Raw genomic sequence first — 22269 nt, 5'->3', positions numbered from 1 at the left:
GATGTGCAACTCTAGGGTACCTTTATTGAGGAAACGTTTCGCCACACAGTGGCTTCATCAGTCCATACAAAGGAGAATCGTGAAGAGCAGGAGGAGAATGAGGTAATCAGTCCCTCAACCTTGAGTCAATGTGGTCAGTCCATCAATCTTCTATTCGAGATTGATGGACTGACCACATCGACTCAAGGTTGATGGAATGATTACCTCATTCTCCTCCTGCTCTTCATGATTCTCCTTTGTATGGACTGAAGAAGCCACTGTGTGGCGAAACGTTTCCTCAATAAAGGTACCCAAGAGTTGCATATGTGTCTAATTTATCAGTATTTTTTTTTTTCTTTTACACGTTGGCCAATTCCCACCGAGGTAGTATTGTTGAATATTATTTTGCATTATTTGTACAAAGATCAGAATTATTTTCCTATTATTTTATACGAATTGAGGTAGTAGGTTGGTAGACAGCAACCACCCAGGGAAGTACTACCGTCCTGCCAGATGACTGTGAAACAGAAACCTGTAACTGTTTTGCATGATGGTAGGATTGCTGGTTTCTTTTTCTGTCTCATAAACACGCTAGATAACAGGGATATCTTGCTACTCCTACTTACACTTTGGTCACACTTCACAGACACGCACATGCATATATATATACATACATCTAGGTTTTTCTCCTTTTTCTAAAGAGCTCTTGTTCTTCTTTATTTCTTCTATTGTCCATGGGGAAGTGGAAAAGAATCTTTCCTCCGTAAGCCATGCGTGTCGTATGAGGCGACTAAAATGCCGGGAGCAGTGGGCTAGTAACCCCTTCTCCTGTAGACATTTACTAAAAAAGAGAAGAAGAAAAACGTTGGAGTGTGAGCAAAGTAACATTTATGAAGGGGTTCAGGGAAACCGGCAGGCCGGACTTGAGTTCTGGAGATGGGAAGTACAGTGCCTGCACTCTGAAGGAGGGGTGTTAATGTTGCAGTTTAAAAACTGTAGTGTAAAGCACCCTTCTGGCAAGACAGTGATGGAGTGAATGATGGTGAAAGTTTTTCTTTTTCGGGCCACCCTGCCTTGGTGGGAATCGGCCAGTGTGATAAAAAAAATAAAGTAAAAAATTTTTTATCTATGCTCATTAGTTCTTGAATAAAATTTAAATAAGGATTCTGTTTATATTGACATTAAAATAGTTTATATTCATACATGGAAAAGTTAGGTTTTACCACCTTAACTTTGACTGTGCTAGCATTCTTTTATTAGTGTACTTGTCTAACATGCCTGTATTAACCTTAAGCCATTTGTTATCTAGCATCTTTAGTTGTTTCTTCAAGGACAGGAAGTCTGTCCCTTGAGAAGAGTCCCATGGTGGTCTTATCAGTAATAGAAAGTCTGTCCCTTGAGAAGGATCCCATGGTGGTCTTATCAGTAATAGGAAGTCTGTCCCTTGAGAAGGATCCCATGGTGGTCTTATCATTAACAGGAAGTCTGTCCCTTGAGAAGGATCCCATGGTGGTCTTATCAGTAATAGGAAGTCTGTCCCTTGAGAAGGGTCCCATGGTGGTCTTATCAGTAATAGGAAGTCTGTCCCTTGAGAAGGATCCCATGGTGGTCTTATCATTAACAGGAAGTCTGTCCCTTGAGAAGGGTCCCAAGGTGGTCTTTCAGTGACAGGAAGTCTGTCAATTGAGAAGGGTCACATGGTAGCCTTGTAAGTGAGAGGAAGTCATTATAGGATCTATAGAGAATGACTTTACTCCCACTTCCATTCCCCAGGCATTGTACCATCCCATAAATGTAGTGAGGTAGGATGAATCCATATTCCGTGTTTCAGTCATTGTTTTATGGAAATACATAGTTGGCTGGCGATTTCATATGCTTGTATTTCCTGCACTAGTCTTTTGTGACCATAGGCCTTAGGCCTTAGAGAAATGCTTGAACCTGAAAAAGACGTGATCAGTAAAGTTGGTGAGCATTTCATGAAATGTTTGGTAAAAATTAGTTTCACAACTTCATGTGATGCTTTGACAATATAATAGACTGTAAGATGGTTGATGATGGTTTCTCTGAAATGTTTCTTGGAATTTGAAGATTCAAGATTGTTAAACCGAGATAATTTGCTGTATTTTTCACCTGTAGTTTTATTACCTCTCTCAACCTTTTTGGGGTTTCGGCCGTACTAGTACGGCTTACGCGCCAGGGTTTTTGACATACTAGTATGCATAAATTCTAGCGCCCTCAAATCTAGCAAGAGAAAGCTGGTACGCCTACATATGAAAGAATGGGTCTATGTGGTCAGTGTGCGCAGTATAAAAAAAATCCTGCAGCACACAGTGTGTAATGAGAAAAAAAAAACTTTGACCGTGTTTTTGGTTTAAAACAGCGACTGCGCACTGTATTTTCATATGGTATTAATGGTTGTATTCTAGTTTTCCTGGTCTTATTTTATAGAATGGAAGACATATTACAGAAATTGAGATGATTTTGATTGGTTTCACAGTGAAAAGTACCTTGAAATTGAGCTCAAAGTAGCAGAAATGTTCGATTTTTGCCAAAGTTCAAAAGTAAACAAATCGTGCCATGCATCCAATACACGTCAACTGGTGAATCTAATATTCTTTCACAAGTGCGCTGATATTATTTATACCATTTCTACACTAATACAGTAGTCTGTATAACAGTAAATCTATTTTTTGTGAGAATAAAAATTCAAAGTGGAAAGCAAAAGAAATGTAAGAGGGGCATGGGGATGTGACTAATGAACAGAGGAAATGTTATTTTAGTGCCAGGAAGGTCTTTCTTGTTTATTCTGGACCCTATTTGGAAATTGGCATCTTTTGAAATTTGTGTGAAATTGGCAAAATTGCTAAATTCTGACCACTTTACTGGATATTTGAAATCGGTAAATGGGTGGTTTCTTGTACTCATTCGATAGAAAAAACGGAGTTCTAGAGAAATAGTTATGATTTTTTTCGACTAGTACACTGGAATTGGCCGAAAATAGGGCTCAAAGTGGGCAAAATCACCAATGCGTAAACATTGTCAATACCGCTAACTTCGCAGGAGCATAATTCCATAAGTTTTCCATCAAATTTCATACTTTTGGTGTCATTATGATCGGGAAAAGATCCTCTATCTTTTCATAAGATTTTTTTTGAAATTTTGGCGACCCTGAGAACAAGTCTCTGAGAGGGCCTGGTGACCCTCAAAGGGTTAAAGATAGAGTAATATTTGCCACTGTCAAGTCTTGGGGCACTCCTCCTTTACCAAGTACAGTTTTCATTGGAAATTTTAATCTTTTATAATACTACTGAATTTCACCTGCCCTGATGTTTCAGAAGTAGACTTAATTTTCATAATTGATCTCCATAATAGTCCCTATGTTGCCATAAATGTTTAATATTTTATCAATTTCAGATAACATAATGTATAAAATAAACAATATACTTTTAGAATTATATTGTGTGCCACAGGTGAATGGAGTTATGAATTGCGTATGCTGCCAGAGTCTGTGGTGGCTGAGCCCTGGGAGGCCCCAGCATTAGCCCTCTGGTGGCTGATCATCATAACCTTGCTCATTGTCTTCATACTCTTTTCTATTATATACTTCAGGTTAGTATTAAATACCTCAGTTTTACAGTAGGTCTACTGGGAGGGTGTTTTGGAGATCAACATCCCCACAGCTCAGTCCATGGCTAGGCCTGGGTGGATCAGGACTTGATCAGCCAGGCTGTTACTGCCATCCTCACACAGCCAGGAAATAAAATCCTGCTCATGGTCACTCTAAAGTTTTTTTGTGTTTGCTTATTTCAAGTTACAAGAGCAGAATCACATTCAAAAATGCCTTGTCCTCAGTATTTACTAGTAGTTCTTATACAAATTTTCAAAGGTCCTTATGTTTGTAACACCCACTTCCTCTTCTTGGATCTCATTCCAGCAGTCTATCACTCTATCTGTAAAAATTGTATATTCTACTCTCCATTATGCATTTTTTTTTATCATTTGCAGTTGCAGCCTTTTATTCACCCTGTTAATTGCTAAGAAATCTTCCTTACCAGTATCTGTTTTTTTTTTTTTCTTTTTTTTCATATTACTGCATGATTTTATGTTATTTTCATATTTCTTCTTTTACTCTTGTCAATGAATGAGGGCATTTCATATCTTCAATCTTTGTAATTCATATTTCTTAAATCTGGGATCTGTTTTGTAGCATCTCTCTATATTTTTTCTTTTTTTCAGGTACATTATCTGATAAAAAGTATATTATCAGTCAAGGAAACTATAAAGAATTGGCAAAATATTGCCTTTCAGTGTAATATAGTAAATAAATCAGTATACAGTAAGCCATAAGTTAACACACGATTTGTTAACACAATTTTGCATTAACGCAGTGCTACAAAATTGCAGTGTATTTTCAATGAACGTGCTGCATTAATCAGTTTACAAAGTGAAAACTGTCAGCCATTTGCTGCCCCAAATCCACAGAATTTATAAGGGGACAAGGCCTACTTCACTCTTTCAGTTTGTCCCCACCTTCTGTACCTGTTCCAGAGTTTAGGTCCATGAGGAGTATGAGGTCTAGGAGGGGTGTGGGTGTAGTAGCAGGTGGAAGTGTGGGGGAATGAATGTGTGGGTGAGGAGATGACTATAAGGGTGAAGGTATGAGTGAGTGTGGGTGAAATGCATGCATGCATGTGTGGCGGGGAGTATGGGTTAAGACAGGCACTGAGGATGGGTGTTGGTGTGGCTGTTTGCAACTGATGTTCAGGTGATAGTTTGTGGGTGAGAACATATGAGTGAAAGCATGCAGGCTAGTGGACGGGAGCATGTAAGTTAGTGAGTGAGAATATACTATAGGAGGGCCCCACATATACAGCAGGTTAGGTTCCAGGCTACTGATGTAAAGAAAAAATCACTAAAGTGAAACATAGCCTTTTTTCACTTTCAAATTCATATAAAAACCTTATGAAATATTTGCACTATTGGATATGTATTAAGCAAGCAATAGAGTTAGGCATAAGAAAATGCATGACCCAAAAAGAAAGAAAATCCCCAAAAAGAAAATACTTTCATCATCATTCAACACTTTCACCTCACTCATACATAATCACTGTCTTTGCAGAGGTGCTCAGATATGACAGTTTAGAAGTCCCTCCATACTGTCAATATCCCAGACCCCTCCTTGAAAGTGCAGGCATTGTACTTCCCATTTCAAGGACTTAAGTCCGGCTAAATCTATAATAACTAGTTTCCCTGAATCCCTTCAATAAATATTACCCTGCTCACACTCCAGCAGCTCGTCAAGTCCCAAAAACCATTCATCTCCATTTACTCCTATCTAACACTCACATGTGCTTGCTGGAAGTCTAACCCTCTCGCTCACAAAACCTCCTTTACCCCCTCCCTCCAACCTTTTCGAGGACAACCCCTACCCCTCCTTCCTTCCCCTACAGATTTGTATGCTCTCCAAGTCATTCTACTTTGATCCATTCTCTCTAAATGACCAAACCTCCTCAACAACCCCTCTTCAGCCCTCTGACTAATACTTTTAGTAACTCCACATGTCCTCCTAATTTCCACCATTTATAATCGTGGAAATTAGCCACCGTTTATAATCATGGGTTTATGTGGGTGTGCAAGCAGGGATGAATAAGGCTTTGGAAGCTACATTCCTTTATATGGGTTCTTGGTACACAGGCAGTGTGTTTAAGTGCTCAGGCCTGGAGGGCCATACCCAGGAGAGAGTGACGGAGTAGACCTTGTTGACTGAGTGAACTCAGCTGCCTAAATGAGGCAGGGTAAGCATGGTGTAGGCTGAGCTGGGTATGCCTATAGGTGGCAGCACCAGTATGGTGCAAAATATGAACCCAGCTGGGCATACATACTTAACATTCTGTAAAATGTAAAACACATTGTAACCTTTGCAAAGAAATCAAAATTTGTATTTGTTGTACAGGCTATTAGTGCTAGCAGAAAGGTGGTCCAGCATATTCACCATGCCCATCTGCTGAGACTTTGCTGATATGTAACCATCAAGTTCACTCATGATGACAGGGTCCTGTTGATAATACCTCTTATTTATGAATGGAGGATGTTCAAGATTCTCAGACTTAATATCTATTGAATTATCTCTTAATGTGTTTGTTGCAACATATCTACCAAGGTATTGTCATGGTGTGTTTATCACAACATTGTACTAAGTTATCTTTTTCTTACAGGCATCGCAAAAATCCTGGAAAATTATGGCCATTGATCACATTTAACACAGGTATGATGAAATGCAACAGCTTATTGCATTATAAATATATTTTCTTAATATACAATAGAATATCATGAAAGTCATTTTTCACTTATGTCCTGCAAGTAAGTGATTAAAATATAGTAATGGCTAAGGACAGATTGAGATCTGTGCAAACACCTTGATTGCATAGATGTCAATCTTGATTGCCTGATTGTAGCCATAGGAGCAGAGCTAAGCTTATGGTTTGTTCTCTTAGGTACAGCCTCTCCTCACTTAATGACAGAGTTCCATTCCTAAGGCCACGTCAGTAAGCCAATTTGTCATTAAGTGAGGAGCATACTATATGTAATGGTAGTGGGTTTGTGTCAACCATCTTTGATATTGTTTTAATGTCACCTTTGCACCATTTATAACATTTCTGGTATATTTTTAAATGTTTATACAGTAGTTTACTCTACATTCTAATAAACAGAATAGAGGAAATCAGCTCTAATATACATTATTTAGGTATGAATACTGGTGAAAGAGCCCAGCGTAAGTCTGAGTCATCGGTAAACGAGTACGTCGCTAAGTGAGGAGAGGCTATATTTAATTTGTTATAACTTTTAAAAAGTTTCCAATCAGGGTTGTAGATGAAAAAGAAGTAGGCAGGATTTTTTATGTTGTGCACACCTACCACACAGACCCATTCTTTCCTATCTAGGCCAAAATTCGCCAAAAACAGCATATCTGAGGGCACTATTATTAAGACATGGATCTACATAAGCAACATTGATGACATAGAACAGTGGTTCCCAAACTCTTTTCTTTGGGCCGCACTTTCGTAATAAAAATTTGCTCAGCACACCACATTTTTTATTGATAAGAAATACATTAAAAAAAGTACAAAATAAAGCAGCTACATAAAAACATGATTTATTCCCAAACTTGGCAAGAGGCGTGGAGTTAAAAGATAAAGAATCACACATAAAGTGGGAGTTGTCACAGTTGCTCTTTGCTGATGACACTGTGCTCTTGGGAGATTCTGAAGAGAAGTTGCAGAGATTGGTGGATGAATTTGGTAGGGTGTGCAAAAGAAGAAAATTGAAAGTGAATACAGGAAAGAGTAAGGTTATGAGGATAACAAAAAGATTAGGTGATGAAAGTTTGGATATCAGATTGGAGGGAGAGAGTATGGAGGAGGTGAATGTATTCAGATATTTGGGAGTGGACGTGTCAGCGGATGGGTCTATGAAAGATGAGGTGAATCATAGAATTGATGAGGGGAAAAGGGTGAGTGGTGCACTTAGGAGTCTGTGGAGACAAAGAACTTTGTCCTTGGAGGCAAAGAGGAGAATGTATGAGAGTATAGTTTTACCAATGCTCTTGTATGGGTGTGAAGCATGGGTGATGAATGTTGCAGCGAGGAGAAGGCTGGAGGCAGTGGAGATGTCATGTCTGAGAGCTTTGTGTGGTGTGAATATAATGCAGAGAATTCGTAGTTTCGTAGTTTGGAAGTTAGGAGGAGGTGCGGGATTACCAAAACTGTTGTCCAGAGGGCTGAGGAAGGGTTGTTGAGGTGGTTCGGACATGTGGAGAGAATGGAGTGAAACAGAATAACTTCAAGAGTGTATCAGTCTGTAGTGGAAGGAAGGCGGGGTAGGGGTCGGCCTAGGAAAGGTTGGAGGGAGGGGGTAAAGGAAGTTTTGTGTGCGAGGGGCTTGGACTTCCAGCAGGCATGCGTGAGCGTGTTTGATAGGAGTGAATGGAGACAAATGGTTTTTAATACTTGACGTGCTGTTGGAGTGTGAGCAAAGTAACATTTATGAAGGGGTTCAGGGAAACCGGCAGGCCGGACTTGAGTCCTGGAGATGGGAAGTACAGTGCCTGCACTCTGAAGGAGGGGTGTTAATGTTGCAGTTTAAAAACTGTAGGGTAAAGCACCCTTCTGGCAAGACAGTGATGGAGTGAATGATGGTGAAAGTTTTTCTTTTTCAAGCCACCCTGCCTTGGTGGGAATCGGCCAGTGTGATAATAAAAAAAAAAAAATTATTCCCAAACACCCAGCGCTCCGAATATTTTGAAAAAAACAAATTTTTTTTTTTTAAATGAAGAGGACATTTTTTACATAAAGTAATTAAAAAAAATTTTTAGTCAGTACTTACAGAGATATAAGGCCACAAAGTTGGTGCTCGTTGCTCACCTGATGGCAACATGGAGTCCTGCTGCTTGCAGTAGTGTTGCCGATGTACTTTTTTTTTTTCATTTTTTTTTTAAATTTATATAATTTTTATGTTCTGATAATTACAATTTGTAGTAATTCTTTTGATTTCATAGCCAATGTTTGTTCTGAAACTAATATTAGGTACTGAAATAGTACTCAAATAGTCACAAACACAATGACAGCTGAACATTTTTACCTGCCTTGGTCACCTACTATTGTCTAGAAATAGTATATACAATGTTTTAGACATGCTGGAGTATGTGAAACTCCTTGAAGCAATTGTGTAATATGAATGTCACTCCACTGCCGACGGTGCAGCAGTGGACAAGTGACACTTGATGATCATGCACTGCCTTGGCTGTTGTTTGTTTTCACTGTTACATATAAACATGTCTGTTTGTCTGTCTGTCTCATTACCTCTGTCTCTGCTTATCTATCTGCCTGTGTGTCTGTCTTCCTGTCTCTGCTTGTCTCTCTTTCTGTCTCAGAACCAACAGGTATTACACACAATGCAGATATGCAGAGTCGTCGCATCTGATTCATGAACAAGTGAAAATCCATATTACTTGCCTCATGCTTATTATGCTTTATATCTAAAAGCACAGTATAGCACTTTGTCTGGATTTTTTGAGTTATCCTAGGTAATTTACACTGTGTATAATAACTATAAGATAAGAGATAAGATTTCGTTCGGATTTTTAACCCCGGAGGGTTAGCCACCCAGGATAACCAAGAAAGTCAGTGCGTCATCGAGGACTTATTTCCATTGGGGTCCTTAATCTTGTCTCCCAGGATGCTACCCACACCAGTCGACTAACACCCAGGTACCTATTTGCTGCTAGCTGAACAGGGCAACAGGTGTAAGGAAACGTGTCGAAAAGTTTCCACCTGCCGGGAATCGAACCCGGGCCCTCCGTGTGTGAAGCGGGAGCTTTAGCCACCAGGCCTGTGAGATAGGGACAGAGATACAGAGAAGGCAGAGATAGATACACATGGAGAAAGAAACGGCCAAAGTCAATCAGCCACCCGGCCTACCAGCCTCCTGGCCTGCCAGCCAGCCACCTGGCCAGCCAGCAACCTGGCCAGGCAACCAGCCAGCCACCTGGCCAGGCAACCAGCCAGCCACCCGGCCTGCCAGCCACTCAGCCAGCCAACCAACCGGCCAGCCAGTCACCCTGCCAGCCAGCCACCCAGCCTGCCAGTCACCCAGCCTGCCAGCCACCTGGCCTGCCAAACACGTATTGCACGTTCAAGAATTTTCTCTTTACTTAAGGTATAGGTTATAGGACATTCTGGCAGGATGATACTATCAGTGGTATGAAAATTGAAAGGATGTTTCAAAAGTGTTGCACATGGGTTATTATTGAGGTTTTTGATATTTCCTTAACCACTTGTACACCTGGAGAGAGTTCCAGGGGTCAACGCCCCCATGGCCCAGTCTGTGACCAGGCCTCATCCATGTGGCCACATCCATCTCAAAGCCACTAAACTCTTGGTCAACATCACTTTCTTCATAAAAGGGGAGTGTTAATATGACGTGGCATCAGTGAATTCCTGGTGTTTGCCATGCCATTTGCTCTAGCTGGCGCTCAGTTGAACTGGTGCTCCCACAAAGTACTAAGTGGTCCCAGATTTCTTTAATACTATGCAGGCCAATTGAGTGTTAAGACCCATTCTATACTGACCGGGCATCTCAGGCCAGTCGTCCCAAATTTGGAGGCAGGAAAAATAAAACGTTGATCTACATTTGGAGCGCTAGCGGTAAGAATGTAGATCTACGTTTGGACAGCTAAGGGGTTAATGTGCTAATGCAGAGGACACGTCCCTCTCAGATCAAACATTACTCACTTGAAAAAGTTGTCCAAGGTGTTTTCTGTACCAAGATGTCATTGTGTTGCAGTGTCTGACAGGATGAATATCAAAATGGTATACAATACCGACAGGTATTGCCTAACTGTTGCTTATGTGTCTTAATTACCAACCTGTCGGTATTGTATACCATTTTGATATTCATCCTGTCAGACACTGCAACACATGGCATCTTGGTACAGAAAACACCTTGGACAACTTTTTCAAGTGAGAAATGTTTGATCTGAGAGGGACGTGTCCTCTCAGTGGCTGCTTTCTCGCTACTACTACTCTGCACCTCTCCTTCTGACAGTATTTAAGTCTCCGCACTGTCGCTTGATCTTCAGATAGTTCCTGACTATGGAACTGAACTTCTACAGGCTGAGGGACTGACAACCTCAAATCTACGACTTTAAGGGTGATGGACTGATTACATCGTCTTCACATCTTTAATGTTCCTGCCTACTTTCTGTATTCGACTGAAGAAGCCTACTGTGTAGGCGAAACGTTTCGGAATAAAGTTGCCTAACTGTTGCCTTTGTGTCTGGTGTTATGCCTGTGGGTCCTGCCACAACTATCAAGAAAGCATTTTAGGTCAAGGTTAATATTGGAATTTAAGGTCCTGTATATGTAGATTGCACAGTAGTAAGTGTGGATGTTCTGAACAGGGAATAAGTTTAGATCTATAAAGAGTGTGGGGGGGGGTGTTGCCAGGGATGGGAATTAGTGATTATTCTTATTGCAGCTTTTTGTTGAGTTATTATTGGCTTTAGCTGTATTGCTGCAGTTGATCCCCAAGCACAAATAGCATAGGTGAGGTATGGATAAATGAGTGAATGGTATAGTGTGAGAAGGGCATTTTGCGGCACATAGTATCGTATCTTGGAGAGGATCCCAACTGTTTTGGATACTTTTTTTGATGTGTTGAATATGGGTGCTGAAATTCAGGTTGTTGTCGAGGTATAGGCCTAGGAATTTGCCCTCATTATGTCTGGCAATTAGAGTGCTGTCGATCTTAATGTAAAGTTGCGCAGCACCTGCTCTGCTACCAAACATAATATAGTAGGTTTTGTCAGTGTTAAGTGTAAGTTTATTGGCTGTCATCCAAGTCGATATTTTAATCAGCTCCTCATTCACAATGGTATTGAGGGTGGCAAGATTAGGGTGGGAGATGACATAAATCGTGTCGTCAGCAAAGAGAATGGGTTTCAGGTGTTGGGATACGTTTGGAAGATCATTGATGTAAATGAGGAAGAGCAGGGGTCCAAGGACACTTCCCTGCGGAACTCCAGTATCAAGTGGCCGTGTTGTTGATGCTGTGTCTTTAATGGTGACATACTGATACCTATTAGTAAGGTAGGATTTGAAATATGCAAGCGCATGGCCTCTTATACCATAATGGTCAAGTTTGTGGAGTAGGATGCCGTGGTCTACTGTGTCAAAAGTTTTTCTTAGGTCAATAAAAATTCCTGGCAGATATTCCTTATTTTCCAATGCTGTGTAAAGCAGATCTAGCATTTTTACAATTGCATCATTAGTGCTTTTATTTTTCCTGAATCCAAATTGGCAGGGGTTGAGTATGTTTTGTGCCGTTATAAATGAATACAGTCTCCTGTGCACGAGTTTATCGAAGATTTTGGATAGCAGTGGTAAGTTTGATATTGGCCTATAGTTGTTTACATCTGTAGGGTCACCACCTTTATGTATTGGTGTAACCCTTACTGTCTTGAGTAGTTTCGGGAAGGTGCTAGTTTCTAGTGACTTGTTAAAAAGTAATGAAATAACATGCAAAAGGACATGGGCCGCTTGCTTGTACAATAATGGTGGGACATGAGACAGGTTCCCTGAGTTATTTTTAAGTGACTTTATAATCTCAGTGACTTTGGTGGGTTCAGTTGGAACAAGATAGAAGGAATTTGGGAAATTCCCATCTAGATAGTCCCCGGCATGGGCGTTAGTATGTGGGATTTTACTGGCAAGATTAGATCCTATGGTTGAGAAGAAGTCGTTTATCTTGTTAGCTGTTTCAGTGGGATGCAGTGGTGTTTCATTACGTTTAGTTAGGACAATATTCTTGTTTTTTTTCAGTTTGTGGGTGCCCAGAATCTGAGAAAGTGTTTTCCAGGTCTTTTTTATGTCTCCTCTTGTGTCAGTGAATCTGCTGTTTGGCTTTCTTTATTACTTTGGTGAGAACTGATGAATAGTGTTTAAGAATATCTTTATGTATTAAGCCCTGTCTATATTGCTTTTCATATTGGTGTTTCTTATCAATGAATTTCAGAATGCTGCTGGTTAGCCATGGGCAACTGAGCCATTTATTCATAATCTGTTTCATTTTTATAGGACAATGTTTGTTGTATAGTCTAAGTAATTTGTTAAGAAAAATGTCTGTGCAATCGTCAATACCATTGGCCTTGGAGAATTCTGTAGGCCAGTCAACAGTCTCTAGGTCAGCTGTGAACTTCCTTATTGAGGCCTAGTCATGGAATCTAAATGAAACTTTGTTGTATTCAAGTGGTGGTTTACTAATGTTTGTTAAGAGGAAGGTAGGGTAGTGGTCTGTAGTGCTATCTGTGATTATCCCTGATTTAAGGGGATAATCACAGACAGCACTAGTATGTGGTCTATTATGGTTGCACTTGTCTCAGTGAGCCTGGTTGGTTTAGTTATTGTTGGTATGAGAAGTGTGTTGTTCATTTTGTTGATGAATCAGTTACATTCTGATTATCTAGTAGGCCAAGGTTGATATTGAAGTCTCCAGCTAAGAGAAGGTGGTGCTTGTTCATTTGTCTGTTAGTTATTAGTGCCTTTAATTTCTCACTGAAATTTGGGATGTTTGTGTGGGGTATCCGGTAAATGGCACCGATTGTTATAGGCGTCTTAAGGTTTTTTACAGTAAAATTAGCAAAAATGTATTCCCCATATTCATCACTAAAGCAAGTGGTGCTAATACAAGATAGTTGGTTAGAGTAATAGATTGCAATACCACCCCCAACTAGGTATGGTCTGCAGTTGTGGATTGCTGTGTATCCTGGTAGAGGGTAGATATCTATTGTGTCCTGCTTAAGGCAGGTCTCAGTAAGAATAATGCAGGAGAAGGGTGTCTTTAGCAACTCAAGGAGTACCAGGAGGTCATCATAGTGTTTCCTTAAGGACCTGATGTTGTAGTTAAGAACTGATAGACTTTTAGCACTGCTTAGGATAGTGCTGGCTTGTGATGCTGTGTAATAAAGGCAGTTACTTTCCAGTAGGTTTTGATTGGGTGTTAGATTATGGAGGTTTATATCAGGGTCGACATGATCATTCATCTTCTAGGTATAAATTGTGGTTATTTATATCCTGAATTTTTTTTTTTTTTCCAAAACAAGTTGGCCGTCTCCCACCGAGGCAGGGTGACCCAAAAAGAAAGAAAATCCCAAAAAGAAAATACTTTCATCATCATTCAACACTTTCACCTCACTCACACATAATCACTTTTTTGCAGAGGTGCTCAGAACACAACAGTTTAGAAGCATATACGTATAAAGATACACAACGTATCCCTCCAAACTGCTAATATCCCAAACTCCTCCTTTAAAGTGCAGGCACTGTACTTCCCATTTCCAGGACTCAAGTCCGGCTATATAAAAATAACTGGTTTCACTGAATCCCTTCACTAAATATTACCCTGCTCACACTCCAACAGATCGTCAGGTCCCAAATACCATTCGTCTCCATTCACTCCTATCGAACACGCTCATGCATGCCTGCTGGAAGTCCAAGCCCCTCGTCCACAAAACCTCCCTTACCCCTTCCTTCCAACCTTTTCGAGGACGACCCCTACCCCACCTTTCTCCTACAGATTTAAATGCTCTCCATGTCATTCTACTTTGATCTATTCTCTCTAAATGACCAAACCACCTCAATAACCCTTCTTCAGCCCTCTGACTAATACTTTTATTAACTCCACACCTTCTCCTAATTTCCACACTCCGAATTTTCTGCATAATATTTACACCACACATTGCCCTTAGACAGGGCATCTCCACTGCCTCTAACCGCCTCCTCGCTGCTGCATTCACAACCCAAGCTTCACACCCATATAAGAGTGTTGGTACTACTATACTTTCATACATTCCCTTCTTTGCCTCCATAGATAACGTTTTTTGACTCCACATATACCTCAACACACCACTCACCTTTTTTCCTTCATCAATTCTATGATTAACCTCATCCTTCATAAATTCATCTGCCGACACGTCAACTCCCAAGTATCTGAAAACATTCACTTCTTCCATAATCCTCCTCCCCAATTTGATATCCAATTTTTCTTTATCTAAATCATTTGATACCCTCATCACCTTACTCTTTTCTATGTTCACTTTCAACTTTCTACCTTTACACACTCCCAAACTCATCCACTAACCTTTGCAATTTTGCTTCAGAATCTCCCATAAGCACAGTATCATCAGCAAAAAGTAACTGTGTCAATTCCCATTTTGTATTTGATTTCCCATAATTTAATCCCACCCCTCTCCTGAACACCCTAGCATTTACTTCTTTTACGACCCCATCTATAAATATGTTAAACAACCATGGTGACATTACACATCCCTGTCTAACTACTTTTACCGGGAAGTAGTCTCCCTCTCTTCTACACACCCTAACCTGAGCCTCACTATCCTCATAAAAACTCTTTACAGCATTTAGTAACTTACCACCTATTCCATATACTTGCAACATCTGCCACATTGCTCCCCTATTCACTCTATCATATGCCTTTTCTAAATCCATAAATGCAATAAAAACTTCCCTACCTTTATCTAAACACTGTTCACATATATGCTTCAATGTAAACACTTGATCTACACATCCCCTACCCACTCTGAAACCTCCTTGCTCATCTGCAATCCTACATTCTGTCTTACCTCTAATTCTTTCAATAATAACCCTACCATACACTTTTCCTGTTATACTCAATAAACTTATTCCTCTATAATTTTTACAATCTCTTTTGTCCCCCTTCCCTTTATATAAAGGGACTATACATGCTCGCCGCCAATCCCTAGGTACCTTCCCCTCTTTCATACATTTATTAAACAAAAGTACCAACCACTCCAACACTATATCCCCCCTTGCTTTTAACTTTTCTGTCATGATCCCGTCAGTTCCAGCTGCTTTACCCCCTTTCATTCTCTGTAATGCCTCACGTACCACCCCCACACTTACATTCTGCTCTTCTTCACTCCTAAAACATGGTATACCTCCCTGGTCAGTGCATGAAATTACTGCCTCCCTTTCTTCCTCAACATTTAAAAGTTCCTCAAAATATTCTCGCCATCTACCTAATACCTCCCTCTCCCCATCTACTAACTCCCCTACTCTGTTTTTAACTGACAAATCCATACGTTCCCTAGGCTTTCTTAACTTGTTTAACTCACTCCAAAATTTTTTCTTATTTTCATTAAAATTTCTTGACAGTGCCTCTCCCACTCTATCATCTGCTCTCCTTTTGCACTCTCTCACCGCTCTCTTCACCTTTCTTTTACTCTCCATATACTCTGCTCTTCTTATAACACTTCTGCTTTGTAAAAACCTCTCATAAGCTAACTTTTTCTCTTTTATCACACCCTATACTTCATCATTCCACAAATCACTCCTCTTTCCTCCTGCCCCCACCCTCCTATAACCACAAACTTCTGCCCCACATTCTAATACTGCATTTTTAAAACTATTCCAACCCTCTTCAACCCCCCCACTACTCATCTTTGCACTAGCCCACCTTTCTGCCAATAGTCACTTATATCTCACCCGAACTTCCTCCTCCCTTAGTTTATACACTTTCACTTCCCTCCTACTTGTTGTTGCCACCTTCCTCTTGTCCCATCTACCTCTTACTCTAACTGTAGCTATAACTAAATAATGATCCGATATATCAGTTGCCCCTCTATAAACATGTACATCCTGGAGCCTACCCATTAACCTTTTATCCACCAATACATAATCTAACAAACTACTTTCATTACGTGCTACATCATACCTTGTATATTTATTTATCCTCTTTTTCATAAAATATGTATTACTTTTTACCAAATCTCTTTCTTCACATAGCTCAATTAAAGGCTCAACATTTACATTTACCCCTGGCACCCCAAATTTACCTACTACCCCCTCCACAACATTTTTACCCACTTTAGCATTGAAATCCCCAACCACAAGTACTCTCACACTTGGTTCAAAACTCCCCACGCATTCACTGAACATTTCCCAAAATCTCTCTCTCTCCTCTACACTTCTTTCTTCTCCAGGTGCATATACACTTACTATAACCCACTTTTCACATCCAACCTTTATTTTACTCCACATAATCCTTGAATTAATACATTTATAGTCCCTCTTTTCCTGCCATATCTTATCCTTCAACATTATTGCTACTTCTATTTGAAACCCCTGACCTAATCCCATTTATTCCTTTCTACTGAAACTCTCCCACCCCCTTCAGCTTTGTTTCACTTAAAGCCAGGACATCCAGCTTCTTCTCATTCATAACATCCACAATCATCTCTTTCTTATCATTTGCACAACATCCATGCACATTCAGACTTCCCACTTTGACAATTTTCTTCTTCTTATTCTTTTTAGTAATCTTTACAGGAAAAGGGGTTACTAGCCCATTGTTCCCGGCATTTTAGTTGACTTTTACAACACGCATGCCTTACGGAGGAAAGATTCTTATTCCACTTCCCCATGGATATAAAAGGAAAAGTAATAAGACCAAGAACTATTAAGATAAAATCAAAGAAAACTCAGATGAGTGTGTATAAATAAACGTGTACATGTATGTGTAGTGTGACCTAAGTGTAAGTAGAAGTAGCAAGACATACCTGTAATCTTGCATATTTATGAGACAGACAAAAAAAAAAAAAAACAGCAATCCTACCATCATGTAAAACAATTACAGGCTTTTGTTTTACATTCACTTGGCAGGACGGTAGTACCTCCCTGGGTTTGGACAAGTATATTATAGCTAAAGCACTTTGGTCATATAGAGTATAGTCAGTAATAAACATAATGAAGTTGATGTTGTCTAAGTGCTGTGCTAGAATGAGCTAAAGTACAACTAAGTATAAACTAAAAATATAAAGATACAAATTAAAAATAGCACCAGACTCTCACTTGTAATTGCACTAAGGTCTAATATATAATTACAGTGGACCCCCGCATAACAATTACCTCCGAATGCTACCAATTATGTAAGTGTATTTATGTAAGTGCGTTTGTACGTGTATGTTTGGGGGTCTGAAATGGACTAAGCTACTTCACAATATTCCTTATGGGAACAAACTCGGTCAGTACTGGCACCTGAACATACTTCTGGAGTGAAAAAATATCGTTAACCGGGGGTCCACTGTATTTAGTTTATATGTCACGTGGTTATTTTCCTATCCAACATTTAGAACTTTGCATTTGTGTATATTAAACTGCATCTGCTACTTCTCTGACCATTGCATCAGTCTATTCAAATCATCCTGGAGTGCTCTAGTGTCCTCATTAGAATGAATTGGACGGCCTATTTTGGTGTCATCAGCAAATTTGCTCATGTCACTATTTATTCCCTCATCTATGTCGTTTATGTAAATTGTGAACAACAACGGGCCCAACACTGACCCCTGAGGAACACCGCTTGTGACATGTCCCCATTCTGATTTCTCCCTATTCTGATTTCTGCCTATTTGTCACCCATGCCTCTACCCAGGAAAAAATTTCTCCTATTCCGTGTGCCTTAAGTTTCCTCAATAGCCTCTTACGTGGAACTCTATCGAAAGCCTTACTGAAGTCCATGTACACAATATCATATTCATTACCATGATCTACCTCCTCAAACACCTTAGTGAAAAATGTTAGTAAATTGGTAAGACATGAACGTCCCTTGTAAAACCGTGTTGAGATTCATTAATCAATCTGTGCCTATCAAGATGGCTACGAATTGCTTCGGCAATTATTGATTCCATAAATTTTCCCACTATGGAGGTAAGGCTTATTGGTCTATAGTTCGAAGTCAAGAACCTGTCACCTGCCTTGTAAATAGGTATTACATTTGCCATTTTCCACTTATCAGGCAATATGCCAGTTTGTAGTGATATGTCAAAAAGATTAGCCAAAGGTATGCTAAGTTCCTCTTTACATTCCTTTAACACCCTTGCAAACAATTCAACAGGGCCAGGGGATTTGTTAGGTTTTAGTTTCTCTGTTTGTCTGAGGACCATGTCACTAGTTACCGCAATCGTGCATGGTTTATTATCGTCCTGTTCTACATGATCTATTATTTCAGGAATATCGCTAGTATTTTCCTGGGTGAAAACTGAGAGGAAGTAGGTATTGAGAATTTCACACATATCCCTATCACTGTCAGTGATCTGCCCAGAGTTACTCTTAAGTGGGCCAATCTTGTCCCTAATCTTACTTCTGTATACCTGAAAGAACCCTTTTGGATTAATCTTTGAATCCCTTGTGACATTAGCCCCATAATCCCTTTTTGCTTTTCTTATTCTTTTCTTTATTTCTCTCTTTAATTGAATATATTGATTTCTTAACTGCCCATCCCCTCTTTTGATATGCCTATATATGCCTCTCTTTTGACCAATGAGATGTTTTAATCTATTGCTCATCCATTTGGGATCATTTTTGTTAGATATAATTTCCCTACTCAGAACAAAAGTTGTCTGGGCAGCTAGAACTGTGCTCCGAAAAACGTCATATTGGCAACCAAGATCACCTACCTGACCCATAGTCAGGACATCCCAATTTAGCCCACCCAGGTAATTTTTCAGTCCCATGAAGTCGGCCATGCGAAAATCTGGGACAGAGATTTGATTGCAGTTATCTGAGTAATTCCATGATATATTGAAACTAAGTGATTTGTGGTCACTTTCCCCAAGCTCATCATTAACCTCAAGATTATTAATTAGTGACTCTTTGTTGGCAAGAACCAAGTCAAGCAGATTGTTTCCTCTAGTTGGTTCTGTCACAACCTGTTCTAAAAAACAATCCTGAACCGTATCAAGAAAGTCACTAGACTCAAAATTTCCTGTCATATTGTTCCAATCGATTTGTCTAAAGTTAAAATCTCCCATTATCACAACATTTTCATATCTAGATGCCCTATGAATTTTGTCCCATAACAGCTTACTGCACTCCCTATCAAGGTTTGGGGGCCTATAAATCACACTCAAAATTAATTTGTCACGACCCTCAAGAAACTGGAGCCAAACAGATTCTGTGTTTGATGTTTCTAATCTTATATCATGTTGAAGACAACAATTTAAATTTTCTCAGACATACATCGCCACTCCACCACCCTTCCTGTTAACCGTATCAGTGTGGAATAGTTTATAACCCTGTATGTTGCATTCAGAAGGCATTTCTCTATCTTTCAGGTTGAACCAGGTCTCTGTTATACCAATAATATCTGTATTACCTACACTTGCAAGTAATCTTAGCTCATCTATCTTATTTCTTAGACTCCTACTATTTGTACAGTAAACCTTAAGGGAGCTAGTCACTTGTTGCACTCCTCTGCTATCTCTCTTTGTTTGTTGATCAATTGATTTGCCATTACTAGCAACTTTATTTTGAATATTGTCTTTTAAACATATTCCTGAGGTATCCCAGTAATAACTGCTGTTTTTAACCCTAATACTGCAACCTGATTGTTTCCCACAAACACCCATACCTCTATAATCTATCAGTTGAAATTCCTAGACAAGTCATCAATTACCCTCTCAATCGAATTGGCTAATGCAACCACTCCATCCCCAGAGAGATGAACCCCATCCCTTGCATACATATCACGTTTGCCAAAGAATGGGTCCCAGTTATCAATGAATGGGATTGCAAGTTCCTTGCGGTACCTGTCTAGCCAGCAATTTGTACCAATTGCTCTAGACATCCATTCATTGCCCACTCCCTTTCTAGGCAAGATGTTGCATATGACTGGGATCTCTCCCTTAGACCTAACTACTACTATGGCTGACCTGTACTTATCCATCAGCTCCTGTCTCCTGCCCTTCCCAATGTCATTACCCCCAGCACCAAGACAGATAATGGGCTTGTTCCCATTACCTGACATATTATCCAACCTGCTGACTATGTCACCAACACCAGCTCCTGGAAGGCACACACTCTGTCTGACCTTTCTGTCTCTGTTACAAAAAGCACGGTCCATATATCTTACCTGAGAATCTCCTACTATTAAAATATTCTTACCTTGATTTGCAGGAGAATCAGTGGTACCTTCAACCCCACTAACCATTGAAGTGCACTTGTCCTGGAGAACAGAGAATCGATTTCCTACCTTCACATCTTCTCTGTTAACCCTCCTTATCTTCCTTCTTCCTGAACTGTGAACCACTTGCCACTTAAAGCGGCTGCCACTATCACTGCTAGTGACCATTTCCTCCTTACCAGCTAAATCCTTCTCACGCTCGCTCCCAAACTCCTCTAGGCAAAGCTTCAGCCTCCTATTTTCCTCCTGAAGAAGTAGAACCTCCTTCTTCAACACTTTAACCTGAGATTCTAAAACACTACAACAAGCCATGGTGCTTGGTAACACCCCACGCTAGCTCCCAGAGCCTAGGACAGGTATGACTGCAGGTGACCACTGACCTCAGCATCACTGAGTAAGTAAATAAACAAATAATTACTGTAACTAACTACCAGTATTGAAAAGTTAATAAATGAATACAAGATATGGACTTGCCGCCTTCATGCTGGATAATTATCTTCAGTTTCATCTCCAAAATAAATGCTTTTGCATCATTGTAAAGTCAAAATGTCATAAGTCAAACCATTGTAAATCGATTAGCACCTATATTTCACAAATACATACAGCAGTCTCACAAGCACAAGCCATGGATTCTCCCTACCACTGCATAAGTGACCCCCAGCTTCTGGGAGGAAAGAAGGTAAATGTTAAGATGTACTGTATACCTAAGAGAAGAGAGACTCTTCCTAGATAGAAAGTTTAAAAAATCTCAACAATTATACTATGAAGGATCTTCTGACCTTCAGTTGAATACTTGGGAGTTGACGTGTTGGCGGATGGATTTATGAAGGATGAGGTTAATCACAGAATTGATGAGGGAAAAAAGGTGAGTGGTGCATTGAGGTATATGTGGAGACAGAAAACGTTATCTATCGAGGCAAAGAAGGGAATGTATGAAAGTATATTAGTCTTTCTTCTTTCTTTCAGCTAACTGGCCGTATCCCACCAAGGCGGGGTGGCCCAAAACGAAAAATGAAAGTTTCTCCTTTCAAATTTAGTAATATATATAGGAGAAGGGGTTACTAGCCCCTTGCTCCCGGCATTTTAGTCGCCTCTTACAACACGCATGGCTTACGGAGGAAGAATTCTGTTCCACTTCCCCATGGAGATAAGAGGAAATAAACAAGAACTAGAAAGAAAATAGAAGAAAACCCAGAGGGGTATGTATATATATGCTTGTACATGTATGTGTAGTGTGACCTAAGTGTAAGTAGAAGTAGCAAGACGTACCTGAAATCTTGCATGTTCATGAGACAGAAAAAAGGACACCAGCAATCCTACCATCATGTAAAACAATTACAGGTTTTCGTTTTACACTCACTTGGTAGGACGGTAGTAACTCCCTGGGCAGTTGCTGTCTACCAGCCTACTACCTAGGAAGTATATTAGTACCAACACTTATATGGGTGTGAAGCTTGGGTTGTGAATGCAGCAGTGAGGAGGCAGTTGGAGGCAGTGGAGATGTCCTGTCTAAGGGCAATGTGTGGTGTAAATATTATGCAGAAAATTCGGAGTGTGGAAATTAGGAGAAGGTGTGGAGTTAATAAAAGTATTAGTCAGAGGGCTGAAGAGGGGTTGTTGAGGTGGTTTGGTCATTTAGAGAGAATGGATCAAAGTAGAATGACATGGAGAGCATTTAAATCTGTAGGGGAAGGAAGGCGGGATAGGGGGCGTCCCCGAAAAGGTTGGAAGGAAGGG

The 22269-nt window shown here is 40.1% G+C and overlaps 1 protein-coding gene across 2 annotated transcripts in view; it reads left to right on the top strand.

The window, feature by feature from the left end:
- Positions 1-22269, top strand: part of LOC128689528 (receptor-type tyrosine-protein phosphatase T-like) — a 208285-nt gene that overhangs the window by 137493 nt on the left and 48523 nt on the right. For both annotated transcript variants that reach the window (XM_070086130.1, XM_070086131.1), the window contains 2 exons: positions 3450-3588; positions 6195-6244. In XM_070086130.1, the coding sequence (XP_069942231.1) occupies positions 3450-3588; positions 6195-6244 (189 nt within the window). The remainder of the gene's footprint in view (positions 1-3449; positions 3589-6194; positions 6245-22269) is intronic.

The sequence above is a fragment of the Cherax quadricarinatus genome, chromosome 18 (assembly GCF_038502225.1).
Source record: "Cherax quadricarinatus isolate ZL_2023a chromosome 18, ASM3850222v1, whole genome shotgun sequence".
Classification (NCBI taxonomy): domain Eukaryota; kingdom Metazoa; phylum Arthropoda; class Malacostraca; order Decapoda; family Parastacidae; genus Cherax; species Cherax quadricarinatus.
The sequence above is the reverse complement of the archived record's forward strand: the minus strand, read 5'-3'. Positions and strand labels throughout refer to the sequence as shown.